The 17,757-nt window shown below is 47.4% G+C and overlaps 1 protein-coding gene across 2 annotated transcripts; it reads right to left on the bottom strand.

Moving 5' to 3' along the window:
* Positions 1-1,090: 1,090 nt before the first annotated feature.
* Positions 1,091-7,467, bottom strand: LOC125550287 (plasma membrane ATPase 1-like). 2 transcript variants are annotated; one of them, XM_048713251.1, is made up of 21 exons: positions 7,168-7,457; positions 6,464-6,583; positions 6,242-6,340; positions 5,862-5,999; positions 5,614-5,748; positions 5,342-5,521; positions 5,033-5,239; positions 4,821-4,940; positions 4,630-4,749; positions 4,426-4,548; positions 4,242-4,346; positions 4,007-4,151; positions 3,517-3,681; positions 3,188-3,426; positions 3,028-3,060; positions 2,718-2,799; positions 2,470-2,630; positions 2,131-2,316; positions 1,840-2,022; positions 1,548-1,726; positions 1,093-1,387 (listed from the first exon to the last, which is right to left on the bottom strand). In XM_048713251.1, the coding sequence occupies exons 1-21, from the start codon at positions 7,228-7,230 to the stop codon at positions 1,291-1,293; spliced, it is 2,880 nt and encodes a 959-aa protein (XP_048569208.1). In that variant the 5' UTR covers positions 7,231-7,457; the 3' UTR covers positions 1,093-1,290. The 2 variants fall into 2 exon arrangements, with proteins under 2 accessions (XP_048569207.1, XP_048569208.1); XM_048713250.1 differs by having other exon boundaries at positions 1,091-1,387; positions 3,188-3,681; positions 7,168-7,467.
* Between the last annotated feature and the right edge of the window lie 10,290 nt (positions 7,468-17,757).

The raw sequence follows: 17,757 nt of genomic DNA on the forward strand, positions 1-17,757 counted from the left end.
TGGGCCACCCGTAAGGCGGTTGATGCCCTTTTTTTGCCGAAGGAAAGCTAATTTCCGGATAGAGATCATGTCAAAATTTCAGCCCAATCGGAGTTACGGATCTCCCGTAATATAAGAAACGGTGAAAAGGAAGAATCTGGCAACGCAGAAACAGAGAGAGACAGATCCAATCTCGGAGGGGCTCTCGCCCCTCCCATGCCATGAAGGCCAAGGACTAGAGTGGAAACCCTTCTCCCATCTAGGGAGGAGGTCAAGGAAGAAGAAGACGAAGGGGCCCTGTCTCCCCCTCGCTTCCGGTGGCACCGGAGTGCCACCGGGGGCCATCATCATCACCGCAATCTACACCAACACCTCTGCCATCTTCACCAACATCTCCATCACCTTCGCCCCTCTATCTACAGCGGTCCACTCTCCCGCAACCCGTTGTACCCTCTACTTGAATATGATACTTTATGCTTCATATTATTATCCAATGATGTATTGCCATCCTATGATGTCTGAGTAGATTTTCGTTGTCCTATCGGTGGTTGATGAATTGCTATGATTGATTTAATTTGCTTGTGGTTATGTTGTTGTCCTTTGGTGCCCATCATATGATTGCGCGCGTGGATCACACCCTAGGGTTAGTTGTATGTTGATAGGACTATCTATTGGAGGGCAAGAGTGACAGAAGCTTCAACCTAGCATAGAAATTGATGCATACGGGATTGAAGCGGGACCAATATATCTTAATGCTATGGTTGGGTTTTACCTTAATGAACATTAGTAGTTGCGGATGCTTGCTAATAGTTCCAATCATAAGTGCATAGAATTCCAAGTCAGGGATGACATGCTAGCAGTGGCCTCTCCCACATAATACTTGCTATCGGTCTAGTAAAGTAGTCAATTGTTTAGGGGCAATTTCGCAACTCCTACCACCACTTTTTCACACTCGCTATATTTACTTTATTGTTTCTTTATCTAAAAAGCCCCTATTTTTTATTTACGTACTCTTTATTATCTTGCAAACCTATCCAACAACACCTACAAAGTACTTCTAGTTTCATACTTGTTCTAGGTAAAGCGAACGTCAAGCGTGCGTAGAGTTGTATCGGTGGTCGATAAAATTTAAGGGAATATTTGTTCTACCTTTAGCTCCTCGTTGGCTCTTTGGATCTTTATGAGCTTGACATTACTTTTGTTTCAGACTTTTAGACCTTGTTGAACCTATTTGTTTATTTATAAAATTGGCCGTATGCATCATTCTCATGCAAAGGCCAAGGAGTCCCACTTTTTCGAAAAAAAAATCTATCACACGGTATAAGATTGCTGAATGGTGTCGATGTCGAGGCCCTTCAGCTTCACAACTGACTCCACATGCCCCTTGAGAGTGTGGAGCTCCCTGAGCCTGCCATGTACAATCAACAAGCACATAGTTAGATTCATACTCCCTCCGCCCCATAATATAAGAGCGATTTTTAAGCTAACATAGGGAGTAGTTGTCAAAAAATATGGAAGATGGGATTCTCTAATTTGCAAGTGCCTGCTGGGTATCTAGCCCTACATACCTTGCAATCTCGGCCCTCCGTTTCGCCTCCTCGGCCATCTGACTGAGCTCGTTGTAGGCCGCCTTCTCAGGGAACAGCTTGGCATCCGGTGGCTGCAGCCCATGGAGCGTCCTTTGTGCATGGGCCCACTTGAGCTCCCTCTCTTCCTTGCCAAAGTGCTTCTTCCTTGTAAACGCGATCTATAAAGAAAAAGGACAAATGAACCATCATTTACAAGATGCATCGAATGTAGTGGGTTCTCAATAGCTAAAAAGAGGAGGGAAAATATGGTGGTGCAATTTGAATTAATTACTCTTTGGTCAATGACAAGACCCCATGCTTTGCCGCTCAAAGCGTATCGGATGAAGAACTTGATGATGTCAAGCGGGAAGTAGAAGACGATGTTGTAGAGCCACACGATGCCAGCCCAGCCCCATCCGATGCCTTTGATCGAAGTGAATCCCCAGTCAGCGTATACAGCGATCAGTGTAGCTATCTGCATTTTTTGAAGGGGGTGGTGAAACTTGCTACTGGAACTTGACTTGTAAATTTACATACATGTAAAGCAAAGAGAGGAGGGCGAGGCCGTGAGGAAAAAAAATACCAGCTGTGCGACGAAGAAAGCGAAGACCAGGAGAAAGCCGGGGCGCTCGACGAACGACCAGCTTCGAGACCTTGTAACGAAGATGAGAGCTTGGCTGATGGTGCTGACTTGAAGGTATACAGCAGAGGCAAGCATTTTGAAGTCATCTTGAGTGGTCTTCTCAAGGCTTTTTACATGGAAGACCCTCTGAAAATTTATTGAACAAGTGTCAATGCATGTCTGAGGATCAGATCACAAACTAGTATAATGGTCCTATTAGTTGGTAGCTTGGTGAACCACATATCACGAGGTTAGTTCATTATCTGAAATCAATGTTGTGAAAATTTAGGTACTCCTTACAGGGAAAAAGTTAGTCTTGTATGCAGCCCAGAAGAAAATGACAGTCATCATTGCCAAGTATCCGCCAAGAACCACCCCTGTTGTGAAAATTTCAGCCAACTTCCAGCTGTCAGGTAGTGGAGAAGGCTTTACTCGATCCTTGGATATTGTCATTATGGTACCTTTTCATGCCACAAAATGGTTAAGGGTGAACATTATGGCGATATTGTGAGGCGCAGGAGGAATGGAAGGAAAATAAAGTAATGTACCATCATTCAGAATTGCTATGATCAGGACCATAAATGGCGGGAAATCAAATTCCCATATGAGGGCAAGTAGCATAAATCCAAGCTGTTGGGGATAAAGAGGGATCAGATGCATAATCACAGAATAAAAAATGTAAGGTTCATGGACATAATTTCACAGATCATAAACTGGAAAATCAGTGTTAACAGGAAAAGAGCTCATTAAATGAATAGTTATAATTGACACCTAAGAGAATCATCAGCTATGTAAACAGAGCATGAGCCAATGCACTTTGGCAAAATTATGATCCTAGTAAGAGTCAATCAAACATACCACAATACGTATTGTAATTGAGACCGCATAGATCTGCAAGCATGAATGTGGATTGATTAGCATATGGGCTAAATAACACAAGCATAAATGAAGGAGCAACTCTTCAAATATTTTTTGGGGGAAAGAAAAAATCTCATCCACTGGGTTCAATCTCACATACAGTGTAGTTCTTCATCCGCTGGAAAATCGCTCGACTGGTAAGGACGGCACTAATGATCACACTTAGACCAGGTTCGGTGAGTACGATATCAGAAGCACTCCTCGCTGCATCTGTCGCATCGGCAACCGCTATACCAATATCAGCTTTCTTTAGGGCTGGTGCATCGTTTACGCCATCGCCAGTCATTCCACAAATGTGCTTCCGTGCTTGTAGGCGTTTCACAATCTCATATTTGTGTTCTGAGCAAAGAAAAAATGTTACCATATTATTGTTATGTCCCTTTTTCATTTCTTTGATTTTATTTTCTTCTAACTGATTACAACACATACCTGGGAATACGCCAGCAAAACCATCGGCTTTCTCAATTAGATCATCGACTGGTAAATCAGCAATAGACTCATCCTTGTTCTGCCCCAGCAAAGCAGATGAAGGATACATGTTTGTACCCATTCCTAGACGACGCCCTGTTTCCTTCCCAATCGCGAGCTGGTCGCCTAAGGAAAAAAAAAGCACAATAAGATGTATTACCAAAATTATTGAAACTGAAATTATAAATAAAACAAGATAAGATACAACATATTGTTCAATGTTCCAACTCTACTTATGGCACAGCTTTTTAAGGGATACTTACATGACGTCACAAATAAAGAATAGTAAACATCAAAGACATGGTGCTCATAAAAATTGGGAGATTTAAGAATAGAGAGAAGAGAATGAAATAGAATTCAACCGGTAGTGCATTTACTTGTGATCATCTTCATCGAATTGGATATTTAAGAACAGAGCAAAAAAGTAGTAACAACCCAATTGGCAGTGTACCTGTGATCATCTTCACATTCACACCAAGGTTAAGTGCCCTTTGAATTGTTTCTGCGCTGTCGTGCCTCGGTGGATCAAAGAGTGGCAAGAGAGCAACAAAATGCCACGGGCTACCCGGGCTCTCTTTCCTCCCGTCTGGCACGTCCTACAAGGCAGAAAAGAATGACGACCACTAAGGTCCTGCCTTGCAAGCTTCAACTGCACTGTGAAGGGGCACCCCCAGAACCTTTCTCACCTGATATGCTACACCAAGTGACCGAAGTCCACGTTCCGCGAACTTGTCGATGACAGTGTGGACTTTTTGTGCGATCTCTGACTTGTTGTGGGCCAGGTTGAGAATCTGCAGGTCATTTTCTGAAATCAATCTACATCATTATGCAAATGTTTTTTAAGCTTTTTGCAGTAAAAAAATATTATACCTGCTCTGGTGCACCTTTGCTAACACGACACATCTTTCCATCACCATCGATGTATGTCAAGGCAGTTCTTTTGTCGGTAGGATTGAACGGCAGAAAATGAACCTCTTGAATACCAGCACGCGCCTACGGGAAGCGTTAACAGGTGTCCATTTTAGCAAATAAACATGATAGTTGTACGTCTCATTATTCGACAAATCAATGTACCTCTTTTGGATCGCCTAGCATCCCAACTATTGCTGTATCAATGGCATCTTGATTTTCTATCCGGGATGCTCTAGCAGCCATCAGAATTACCTGGTCTTGAGTCACTCCTTTTTCAAATACCTGTACCAAGAAAGTATGTAAGTGCTTTGATGTTACATGTCAGATAACACAAAGTGGGTGTTCAAGCGAACCTCGATTAGGTTCTTGTCCACACTGAGCTTATTTAGAGTCAGGGTTCCAGTTTTATCACTGCAAAGAACATCCATGCCGGCCATCTCTTCAATTGCAGTCATTCGCTTTGTTATAGCTCCCTGCAGGAAGAAAACTCAGGAATTGATTCCATAGTGAAAAAGTTCAGGTCTGGTCACAATATGGTTAACACTGTCCCCGGAATGATGCAAACCTGTTGAGACAAGCGATGAGACCCAATCGCCATGGTGACCGACAAGACTGTGGGCATCGCTATGGGAATGTCTCCAATGAGGAGCACCAAAAGGTTGTCGATCCCAGGGCGGTACGCCCTGTGCTGGATAGGATACATGACAATGATCTCGATGAACATTCCCACGGCGATCGAGCAAATACAAAAGTTCCCGATGGCTGTTAACACCTGCGTGAATCGCATGATAATGAACACATCAATGTAGCGATGATTCAATTATTTGATAACGGTGCCAGATCGATGGAAGCATCCGAGGCTTGTCAAGCTTGCCTGCTGGAAATGGCCAACTTGGTTAGTGGAGTCAACGAGATGTGCGGCCTTTCCAAAGAAAGTGTGCACACCAGTTGCTATGACAACAGCCTCGATCTCGCCCTGCTTGACCGTCGAACCAGAGTAGACGCCGTCACCAAGGCCTTTGGTGGCTGGCAGTGATTCTCCGGTCAGGGCGGACTATAAACAAAAGACTAAACGGTGAGATGTGGAAACCTATTTAACTTAAAAGCAAAGATGAAGGTAACTTGAATGTGAATGACAGGAAGAACCTGATCAATCTTCAAAGGGTCGCCGTCTAGGAGGCGTGCGTCGGCAGGAATGATATCTCCAAGTTTGATGCTGATGATGTCCCCAGGCACAAGGACGGCTGCCTCCTCCTCGGTCCAACGACCGTCACGGAGAACCTATCCAGCAACATAAGAATTGAGTTTCAAAAGTTAAAATGGACTCCAACAAGGTGATATGTACATGCAGAAACAGGGCAAAAAGAAACCCAGAAAATAAGTTGAGTATGGACCTTGGCTTTTGGTGCAAGGCGGGCCATAAGCGCGGCGGCGGCATTTCCGGCATTGTTCTCCTCTATGAAACTGATGGTGGAGTTTATAAGTAGCAGCGTGATGATACCGACAAAGTCTTGCCAATCTGATGGCTTCCCCTGATTACAGAACACACATCTCACATGTTGAGAACAGAGCAAGACATACACTCCACTGAGCACCTAACTAAGACATACAGTCCACTCAGCACCTAACTAAAACATTACCACAAATTCTGCTATATATTCAGTCCCAAAAATAAGTGTCTCAACTTTGTACTAACTTTAGTATAAAGTTGTATTGAAGTTACTAAAGTTGAGACACTTATTTTGGGATGGAGCGAGTATGTGTTAGGTCTTACCCCTCCGTTGGCCAACGCGATGGCCATGATCGCCGCAGCCTCCATGACCCATGAGAGTGGGTTCCACATGAACCCCAGAAACTTGAGGAACTTGCTCTCCTGCAGCCATCAAACGCTCCAACTTAATCAAGTGCATAACATCAATGAGAAGAACATTACTGCTCTCAAGAACAGGAAGGACAAAATCTTTCCCCACAATAAAATGTGCTGAATGAACCTGACCTCCTTCTCCTCGAGCTTGTTCGGGCCGAAGATCTGCAGCCGCTGCTGCGCCTGCTCGGAAGTGAGCCCCTCATGGCTGCACCGAAGGTTCTCAAACACTTCATCGATCGGGATGTGCTCCTGAATTTTTTTTTACGACGATCGCTTTTAGCAATCCAAGCAAGTACCATTAGCATGAGCAAAATGTGAACGTGCACGTATGCTGCAGCGTACTACTCCAAGGAACCCATAAGAGAGAGAACCAAGAGACTTTTTTTTTCTTCCAATTAAACAGAGGATCATGAGTACACACTTTTTCCCACGGTCAAGTCACCTCCTTAAGTTAGAACAAAAAAAAAGATTGCAAAATAATATTACAGCAAAGCTAGAGTAAATACATTTACAGGCAGCCCTCCTGCACGGCACGCAAAAAACAATCAAAAGTTCTAGTGCGAGATTCCGAAATCAGAAACTAATGCAAGTGAACCTTCAAGGCAGGGGATCCTCTGTCAGCAACAAAACAGAGCAGACCTAGAAGGTGGTGATTACAGTAGTAACAAAACAAAAGGCGATGCCGAACAAGAATTGACCTAGAACTAGAAGAACACAACTAAGCCCCGGTAAAAAAGCCCAGCTGCGCGCAACGGCAACCCATCCACATTCCAAGAGCAGGAAGCGCCACCCCAAGAGCAGGGCGTTGGTTAATGGACTGACTGGTTAATTACCAGGTCGACGGCCTCCTTGAGCACGGCGTCGAGGCTCCCCTCCTGCCTGCTGGCCATGGCCATGGAGGCGGGCAGGCGGTGCGCAGCCTCTGGATCGATCTTCCCACCGCCAACTACTCTTCTGGACCCTCCTCCTCTGCTCTTCTGCTTCTTCTTTCTAGGATTTAGTATTATTTATATGAATGTATGGTCTTTGTTTTTGTGCGGGAGAGGGAGGGAGTGTGAAGAGATTAATCGTCCGAACCCGAAATGGATAGAGGTGGTGGCTTCCCACGTGTCGCGCAAGGGATAGTGGGGGAAGGGAAGGTGGTGGAAGAAACCAAGAAACCAACAAGGAACGGAAACGGAAGGTTGAAGATGAGAGGAGTACGTAGCAATGAAAGATGGTAGGTGGGTAAACCGGTGGCAGGCAGGCGGTGAGCCTTTTACAACAGCAACAACATCAAAGGGGCAAACAAAAGTCGGTCCAACACACAGACAACTGGACGTGGAACAACTAGAAAATCATACTTCTCTATATAGTAGTGATCTAAATGCTCTTATATTAGTTTACGGAGGGAGTACTAGTGTTCTACTTCCTTCAGTCTTACGCCAGCCAAAAGAGATTGAAGATTGTATGTAAAGAAAATAGACACATACAAACGCTCTCGTAATACCAGACTTTAAAGGTTGCAACAGTCGCTCGCTCCTTGAGGCGAGATCTATAAATCATTGAAGTAGCGTCAGTTGGAGTATCACCCTCATGCAGTACAGAATTGCAGTGCATCACCACGGTCCAGTCACCTTAAGTTAGAACAAAAAAATATTACAACCTATGTGAGTGCATTTTTACAATTTATTACATGGCGAAAAAGGATAGGATTTTTTATAAGGGGTGAAATGGGATAGCTGGGTTAGGGGGGAAAGTAAAGGGGCTTATGTTTTTTTCAACACGGTACATTATAAATCGTTGAAGTAACATCGGTTAGAGCATCTCCAACAGCCGCCCAATACGCCGCGCGCTAAAAACCACTTTCCCGCGCGCCCTTCGCTTGGTTTTGTGCGGTCGGCAGCGCTGGCTCCAACAGCCGCGCTAAAATGCAGCGCGCGCGACTCGCCGGGGCATTGCCATATATTGTATTTTGGACACAAAATGAATTTCAAGCATTGAAATACAATGAACATGACATATAAATTTCACATAAACAAGTTGATGAATAAAAGTTCATACCCACAAGTTCAAAATCATGACAACAAGTTCATCCAACCAAGTTCAAAATGCAAACCAAGTTCATGACACAAACGAAAGACACATCAAGCCTCGTCCTCGTCTTCGTCCTCATCTTTGGAAGACAATTCTTCCTCCTCCGAAGATGATTCTTCCTCCTCCTCCTCATTGTCGCGCACCGCATCACGTGAAACTCGAACGGTGTTGGCAAGATCTTCAACGGCATCTTCATGGAAAGGTGTGTGAGGCTCACCGGAAGACATTCCGTCCATGGCGGCCGGAGGTGCACCCATGACTCCCATGAGAGAAGCAAAACTCATGCCTCCCATGGCGGCCATGGCGCCGGGCGGTGCTCCAAAGCCACCCATGGCTCCCATGGCACTTAAGCCGCCCACGGTGGCTCCGAAGCCACCCATGTCTCCCATGGCGCCAAGGCCACCGCCACCCATTGCGCGAATCATAGCTATTTTTTGGATTAAGACTTCTTCACAGGTAAGATTGACATACTCCTTTTGCGCCGCATTAAGGATAGATGTGTCCAAGAAGAACAAGTGCTTCTCCCATTTCAACAATCTAGTTCTCTCCTCATTGCTCACCTTCCTCTCCTCCAAAGCCGCCTTCCTCTCCTCGGTTGCCACCCTCCTCTCCTCGGCCGCCAACCTCCTCTCCTCGGCCGCGGCATCTTAGTTCCTTGCCATTTTCCTCACCTCGTTGGCTTCTTTTCTCGCCTTCACAATAGCTTCCATAGCATTTTTGAGCTCATCATCTCCTTTCCTCTTCTTCTTTTTTTTTGCGTCTTTCTTGCACCCATCCGGTCGTTTTGGCTTCGAGTATGAAACCGAGTTGGGTGTGGGGCTTCTCTTGCCGTCATCACTTGATGCATCATCCTCCTCATCATCATCATCATCCGACTCAATTGTTCGCTTGCGTTTGTTGCTCAAATCCAAATCATCCAAATCATCACGCTTCTTCCATTTCTCATCATCCTTCAACACTTCATAGCAATGAGGCAAGGTAAATATCCTTCCTTTCTTGATCTTCCCCTTCTTGGTTCTCTTCTCCTCTCCTTTGAACAAGTTTTGTGCAATGTTGTACTACATGAAAACAAAACAAGTTAGCACTTCAAACACCAACAACAAGTATGATGAACATGGATGAAATGCCACTTACTCTATCGTCCTCATTGGTGCCACTTGGGTTCAACTTGTCAACCGCCTTTTGTGCGGCCACTCACTTTTGACAACCCTTATTGATTGTCGACCATCGGAACCGAAGTGATCGCTCGGAGCGGTCAATTCCACTCACGTTGCGAACATCAAAGTGTTCTTTCATCCGCCCCAATAAGCATCTCTACTTTGATCACCTCCAACGGATGGATCCCTCGACACTTGCAACCAAGTATTGCATAGTAAGATGTCTTCGGTGTTGGTGTAATTGCCCGCTCTTCCTTTCGGCGTGTCGACAATGCCCTCACCATCCTCGTCCACCTCGAACTCATGGTCTTCGAAATGCATGTCATTGATTTGAGACCAATTTGAATTGTTGGAGCCAACACCCATAGTTGACATGTATGCATCATCGTTGAGACTACAAAATATATAGAACAATGCAAATAAGCTATCTATATGAATGCATTCAAAAAATAACAAGAAAAGAGAAGTTGGAAAAAATTTCTACCTTTGGGACATATCGTCGAACACGTTGTGCGCGCCGGCCGTCGGCTCAACGAGTGAGCTCGCCGGCGCTTCGGTAGCCGCCGCGCCCGTCACACGCCCTGCAAGCTTCTTCCTCCTCGCCTTCGAGGTGCCGGAGCCGTCCGCCGCCTTGTTCTTCTTCGCAGATGTCTTGCCCTTCTTCGGTCGCGCCGCATTGGGGAGCTTCCAGGGGGGGGGCACGGGGCGGCGCCGGCGCGACACCACCCGTTGCCGAGGTCATCCGCGGCGGCACGAAGAGGCCGCGCGTGAGGCCGATGCTTGGAGGAGCTCCGGCGGAGGCGAGGCCAACGCTCCCCGCGCTAGAGTTTGCGGCGGCGGTGGTGGAGGGGTCGCGGCTGTAGGATGGGGTGAGCGTGGTGCCGGCGCGTGCGTCCATCGGGTCAAGTTCGCCGGCGCCGGCGCGCGCGGGGCGAAGGTGGCGGGGAGGAGAGAGTGCGGCGCAAGCGCTCGTGTGTGCCGCGCGCGGAAGCGGGCGCCCCAAATACACAGCGAGTTGGTGATTCGGACCACGCGCCCAACTCCATATGCCGCGCGCGCGGTTATTGCGCGCCCGCTGGAGCCACTCTACCGATTGCGCGCGCTAAAATGGCCAAATTTGCGGCGCGGCGCTTATTTAGCGCGGCTGTTGAAGATGCTCTGAGAGTATCACCCCATGCAGTACAGAATTGCAATACATGACCACCGATTTAGAGGGTCCAAACTATGCGAGTGCTTTTTTACAATTTATTACATGATGAAAAAGGATAGGATTTTTTTATAGGGGTGAAAAGGGATAGCTGGGTTAGGGGGAAAGTAAAGGGGCTTATGTTTTTTTTGTTAACGCAGTACAGTCCCATACACTTAGAAAACCTTATAAACACCGTTAAAACCATTGCCAGAAGGGGCGAAGTTGCGGACAATAAAAACCTACGTGTCGACCCGATCTCATTGATGGATCCAATGGTACACATACCATCTGGACGAGACAAGAAAAGAGGAACCACTATTAAACACCGCTACCACCACCGTCGAAAGGGCTGGAATGACGAACAAACGAAGACATACATAGTGCCCCAAGACGGAGGAAACTACAACTTCCACCGGTAGATCAGGACCTCCTTGTCCACCGCCACTAGTGGAGAGACGGCGAAGGAGAAGGAAGGTAGCGATCTACCAGCGAGGGAGGGTGGCATCAGAGGTGCCTTTCTGGATACCAGGTTCTACTATAAATAGCAAAGGGTGGTTGCCTCACTATTTGAAATGGACCTTCCTCACCTTAAGCTAAAGTAACCGTTATCGTAATGAAACCGAGCAACTAGATTTTAAACCATCTCATAATTTCTTTTAAAATTTACTTTTACAGTTAAAAATGAAAAATCATACTGTAACGATGTTGGTGGCGCCATAATCATCTTCTTAGGGCCAGTTTTTTTGGTGGCTTTCAGAATAAACTGCAATAAGCTACCCCCTACCTAGCTTATTCTAGAAGCTTAACCAAACTTATTTTTTTAAAAGCCTAGTAGTTAAGACTTGACTAGTAAGCTTTTAAAAAGAAAATTTTGGTTGGGCTTTTAAAATAAGCTGGGTAGGGGGCAACTTATTCTGAAAGCCCAAAAAAGCTAGCAAAAGAACTGACCCTTAAAAAGGGAACACATCAGCGATGGGGGTACGTAGAGAATACAAATCATGTGAGGAATACCAACTTTTTCTAGTTGACATCAAACCCACAGGCAACAGAAGCAGCACTACAATACTCTAGGTCACAGGACAGCGACGGACATTTTGACATGCTTTGTAAGTACAGAATACTCTAGGCCGCATGATTGTGACGTCCATTCTGGCATAGACTATAGATAAAAAAAATTACCTACCAACCGGGAAAGGATGGCCACCACATTGTTTGGAAGAGATGAGTTGCACTTCTTGGTGTTTGGCCTGGACACCCCTTTCGAAAATGGAAGGATGGCCATTTCATTTCATTCTACTTTTGAAAATGAGACACCCCCTCAAATTTAACCTTGGTCCGATATAAGAGTGTGTTATCATAATTCAAACTTCTTGTTTGCTAGAAGTTGAAAAAATCCTACAAACTGTTGCGCATATCACATCATGTTATGAAATGCAAATTTCAAAACTGGAATGGTGGGCAGCAATTTATATGTCTGATGTCTCCGAAGCTCACGTGCTCCGCCTCCAACGTAGCCAGCCGCCGCCTCCCCAGACTAGGGTTCTTTGCATCCCACCGGCGCCGGCGCCGGTCCGTCCCGTCTCCGGTGGCCTTAGGGCCATGGAGGCGGAGTGGATCTCGGCCCTTGCCGGTGGGAGGACTCTGTTTTCATATCTTTTTTCGAGCTTTGTTAGGGTTTATGTCCTGCTCAAGAAGGCGAGACGGTGGCGGCTCCTTGAAGATGGAATAAAGGTCTCGCCGCCTAGTCCCCGTTTCGATGATGTGTGTAGCATCATCGGTGGGCGTGTGGAGGTGTGTCTCCGGCGGATCTGTCTTTGGTGGATTTGCTTGGATTTGTTCGTCGTTCGTGTGTCTTCAGGTTGGGTCCTTTTGATCTACACTCTTCATCCACTGTTCTGGTGCGTTGGTTCTATGGGACCTTAGCACGACGACTTCTCGATTGTCTACTACAACAAGGTTTGCCCGGCTCCGGTGAGCGAGGGACGATGACAGCGACGCGCCTTCGGCTCGCTTCAGTGTTTGTAGTCGTCACTAGGTGGTCTAGGAATCTAGATGTAATTTTTATTATTTCTAATGTTCGTTGTATTACCATGATTGAAGATGAATAGATTGAAAGTTTTTCCGAAAAAAAAGCTCACGTGCTCTTGTATTGAAAATATAAAGAGCATTTGCAATGTTATTAAAAAACATCATTATTTTGGGATGTTCTAGATGTATTTTAGAAACATCACGTGCACACAAAAAGTGGTATTCTAGATGTTGATTTTGTTTTGGTAAACTTCGTGATAGTTTACAATGCTTGACTCGAAAAACATCAAATACGCACTAGTACAACATTGGCATGCGTCATTTTACTTGAGAAGTCAACTCAAAATATTTTTTGTAAGGGCATCTCCAACGCCTACCCCTAAACCGTACGGTTCAGACGTGTTGTGACATCCAACGCGGCCCTGTATCGATCTGCAGAACGGTTAGAATGTATTTTCTTCTGCAAATTAAAAACAAAGTTGCGAGAGGGGGGGAGGGGGGGTGCGCGAGTCCGGACAGCAGCCACGTATGACTCTGACACCCCCGGCCCAACCCCCCCCCCTCCCCCCACGTAGGTGCAGTCGCCGTCACTATACCTCTCTGGTCGCAACAGAGGCATTGTCGAACGTTCGCAACCAGCACCGATGCACCCTCTTGCCTTTGCGACAGCGTTGTCCACCCTGGAGCCGTTTGTACCTAGGTACATTTCGTCCCCCTGTCGACGACCTCCATGACGGACACCACGCCCGGCAGGTGTTCCATCAAATGCCATTGAGCTTATTTTCAAACGTTGAGTCTTTTTAGAGTACGAAAGATGGCGAGCTACTCGTCCATGGAGGATGAGTTGTTGTGTGATGCGTGGTTGGCGGTATCCGAGGATTTCGTAGGCAGTAGCAGAGGGGGACCTTCTACAGCAAGTGCATGAATCGTTTCACGCGCGAAAGCACATTGCGTCCTACGACATGTACATCGTTCGACAACGCAGTGCGAGGTCGTTATGGCTTCGCTAGTATGCTATCCAGACTAGCGTTACCAAGTTTTGTAACGTGGTTCGTCAGCTAGAGGCAATGTGGACATTGCACGCGGCAGAGGACGAGATCGTAAGTTTTGCTTCTTCTTGCTGAACTTGTTAATTAATTCATTCACTTAATATTGGTATACACATTCTATAGCCCGCACGCGCTGCCGTGATGTACCACAAGGCAGGGGGAAGACATTTACGTGCACACACTATTAGATGAAGTTGAAGGGGGAATATGTGTGGGACGATATGACCCGTTGATGAAAAACTTGTCGAATATAAGACATTGTTGTACTAGACTTAATTTGCATGCTATTTTCTATCCGAACTTTGATCAATATTGGCCGGTTTACACGAATTTTATCCGGTTAGTTCAAATGCGGGTTGAAATGTATGGGGCAACATTGGATGGAGAAAATTTGCGGATCGGCGTTAGAGATGCCCTAAGTTTTTAAAAAAAATCTAATCATGTGTTCACTTTAGGTATTTTGAATTATAGGTGTGAGCATGAGGCAACAGTATGGCTCCAGTTCTTTTAGCAAAAAAAAAAGAACAAAAAAAAGAAGAAGAAGGTATGGCTCCAATCCAAAGCTCACATGGTAGGCCCCAAACTAAGCTCATATCAGTTCCACTCTTCCTTGGACAAGTGTAACCTGGTTCTCCATTTTGCCTTTTGCTACCATCACGGGAGAATCGCTTCTCTGCCCACGTTTTGATTGACTGGTGGCCATGCTAAAAGTTGTACAGAAGCTTTCGGATTCTACTCTGGGTAAGAAGCGACGAGGCTGGACATACGTGGTATTCGCACTGACCGAGTGGTCAAGATCATCGTCGGATTATGCGACACCCAAGCAAGTGATAAGCTCCAAAGATTCTGATGTAACAAAATAAACAAAACCCTGTCTCCAACAGAGAACACGGCGATTTACCGAATTTGCAGGCTCGGACTTTTTGGAGGTGCTCATAAAAATAAAGTGTAGGTGTGTTCATAGAGATGAGAGTATAAATGTGTTATATGTGCTTCCCGCAAAAAAAATATGTTATATGTGCATCTGTGTGCCTTCATTGTGTTTCTGAAGAAAAAAACGAGAACGGGGTTAGAGGGCTCCTAGACCGCCTAAGGTGGGCGATGCGCACAAGACTGGAACAAGTCGTAATGCGGTTGGTTACCGCTTCGTTCGTTGCTCCTGCAACCGCTTCAAAGCGGCGATCGGGGGGGATTCTTACATGTTTCTCTCGACACCGGCAACGACGTGGGTCCTCGTCCTCTTCGTCTGCCGCTCCAACGGCGGGAGCAGGCGGGGACCCTGGCAGTTTCTAGGAGATAGAATAGGCATAATTTTGCTTTCATAGTGCCGCATCAATGGTGGAGACAACGCTGCGCCGAAATAATCTGCTTTTGCTCTACCTCCATGTTGGTGGCGCTCTAATAGGTGGCGCCGAGGAACAGGTGGCTCGGTCTTCTCGTTGGTCTTCAGATCCGGTGAGATTTGTGTTTGATGGTCGGCACACGGCACTTCCCGTGTGGCGTTGGTGTCAACCGTCTTAGATTGTGTTTGATGTCTTGCAATGGGGTGTGTGGATGGCGGCAAACAGCAGCGTTCCTCTTCTTCGATTGCATCGGATGAAGTTGACAATGTTGGGATCTAGCGGACACGGGAAAGAACCCCAGCCGACGTGCCACAAAACCTCGGCCCCATCGCTTGCGGCGGTCCAGTTCATCGGCTCGATAAGCATCATTGTATGCGAAGGTGCTTCTCCCGATCTAGGTATGACGGCAGTTTCCTTCTTTCTTCAGCGTTGCCTCGGTGGCGGTGGAGGACGATGGCAGGCGACATTTCGGTGTGGCACAAGATTCTGTCGCGGTGAAATTTTAATTTTGCTTCTTGCACAATCTTTGATGCAATATTGCAAGACATCTATGTATGTCTTTTGTAATGACCACATGTGTACTATTTGTAATCCGTTTGTTTAATCAAATATATGTGGTTATTTAAAAAAATATGCAGTAACCAATCCGTGAACATTCGCGCCATTGTGTATAAAACCAAGTGAGTGTTAAAATGGCGGGTGTTCTAAGCAAGAGGTGGCGATGAAAGGTGAATTTGTTCCAGTCAAAAGAAAAGAGTGCAATTTGTTCCGGTCAAGAGAAAAAAAAACGCAGTTTGTTATTCTTGTTGGAAAGTAGCCAAAATCATAGTGCCCAAGATACACATAAGTTTATCATGATGAAAAGGCAGGAAAGAGACCCGTTGCGCCGTGCATCATATTATCTTGCTGGCCAAAAATACTTGGCATGAAGCACCAGATGCTTCCGGGCCAAAATGCAAACAAGCAACTCCTCCACAGCAATCAGGGCCTGAATACTTGTCAACAACTAGCTTGCCATGACAACCAGAAAAAGACTTGGGCAGGGTTTTTTTTTTTGAAACTTGACTTGGGCAGGTTTCACAAGTCACTATACCTTTTGCTTGGGCAGGTTTCACAAGTCACTATACCTTTGGCCCTCTTTAACACTTGGAAAGTTGGAATCATGCTCTCATGAAGAGATAGTTTTTTTTTTGAATGTTGGTAGTTGAACTACCAAATTCATTGATCAGGAGAAAGAAGGTTGATCCAGTTTATAACGAAAACCGGACCCAAAAACCATACAAACAGCGCCTTTCGGCGAACAACACACACATCCTCACGAGCCACGGGTCCCTCCGACCGGATCCACCTCCAGGACGATGCCCCCAAGAGAGAACGCGACGCAGACAAGCGCCGCCATCATCCGATCTAAACTAGATCAAAGGTTTCCCCTTGAGCACGTCGGGAAAGGCAAGGTGAGAGCAGCTACATCGATGCCTCCAACGAGGAAGCGACGCCAGAAAGCGCCGCCATCGACGACTCCGACCGCAACCGGAGTACGACTTTCGCCGGCAGTCTCACCTGTATAGCCCGGACCCAAGATCCGACCAGCCTACACATCAAACCACTATCCCTGCCTCCACGGCCAACCGCACCTCCCCGGCGAGCTCGACGTGCTTCCAACCTTGCATCCGCATCCCCCACTGAACGAAGGATGCAACCCCTAGCGGCGCCATTCGTCTCCCATCGGAAGGATGCAACCAAGCACAACGCCATTCGTCTCCTCGAGGATGCAACGTTTGTCGGCCATTCATCTTCCGACGAAGGATGTAACAAACCGCAGCGAGGCCATTCCTCTCCCTCCAGCCACCACCATCTCGTCCTCCTACCCGAAGCAGCGTCGAGCTCACCGAACCACCAAACAGGAGGATGCAACACCAGCCGAGGTGCCATTCATCTCCCACAGCTTCGCCCGACACCACCACTACAGCCACCACACGGCAAAACGTCGCCGGAGCAGGCGCGAAACGCAGCCGCACTCCTATGGCGCCTAATGCCTCCTCGTGCCAGCCCACCATACATCCGCCGACTCCACCTTGACAGCCTCCACTAGCGACGAGATCCGGCCACCACCGCGCCAGAGGAGCCACCAGCCCGCATCAACAGGCATCTCCCATCGCGCAAGCACGAGCCAAGCACGCCCGCCAGCTGCCGTGCAGCCCAGGACGAAAGGACGGACGCGCCTCCAAGCCACCGGCCCGCGGCGTCCAGATCTGGCCCGCGCCATCGCCGCCGCCAGAGCCCGCGGCGTCCAGATCTGGCCCGCGCCATCGCCGCCGCCAGAGCCCCGCAACCCCGTAGATCTCGCACCGGCCGCGGTGACCGTCTCACGCACCCAGGGGCGCGTATAGCAACCCGACGCAGTCACCCCACACCTCCAGCCCGTGCCCAGCCGCCCGCCATACCCGCCGCCGTGCCTGCAGCAGCACGCCAGATCCACGCGCGCCCGCTCAGCAGCGGCCCCTCAGCCCACGCGCGCGCCGCCCAGTCTCCAGCTAGCAAGGCCGTGTCGCCCCGCCTCCAGCGCGCGCCAGGCCGCGCA

This window comes from Triticum urartu, chromosome 4 (genome assembly GCF_003073215.2).
Source record: "Triticum urartu cultivar G1812 chromosome 4, Tu2.1, whole genome shotgun sequence".
Classification (NCBI taxonomy): Eukaryota; Viridiplantae; Streptophyta; class Magnoliopsida; order Poales; family Poaceae; genus Triticum; species Triticum urartu.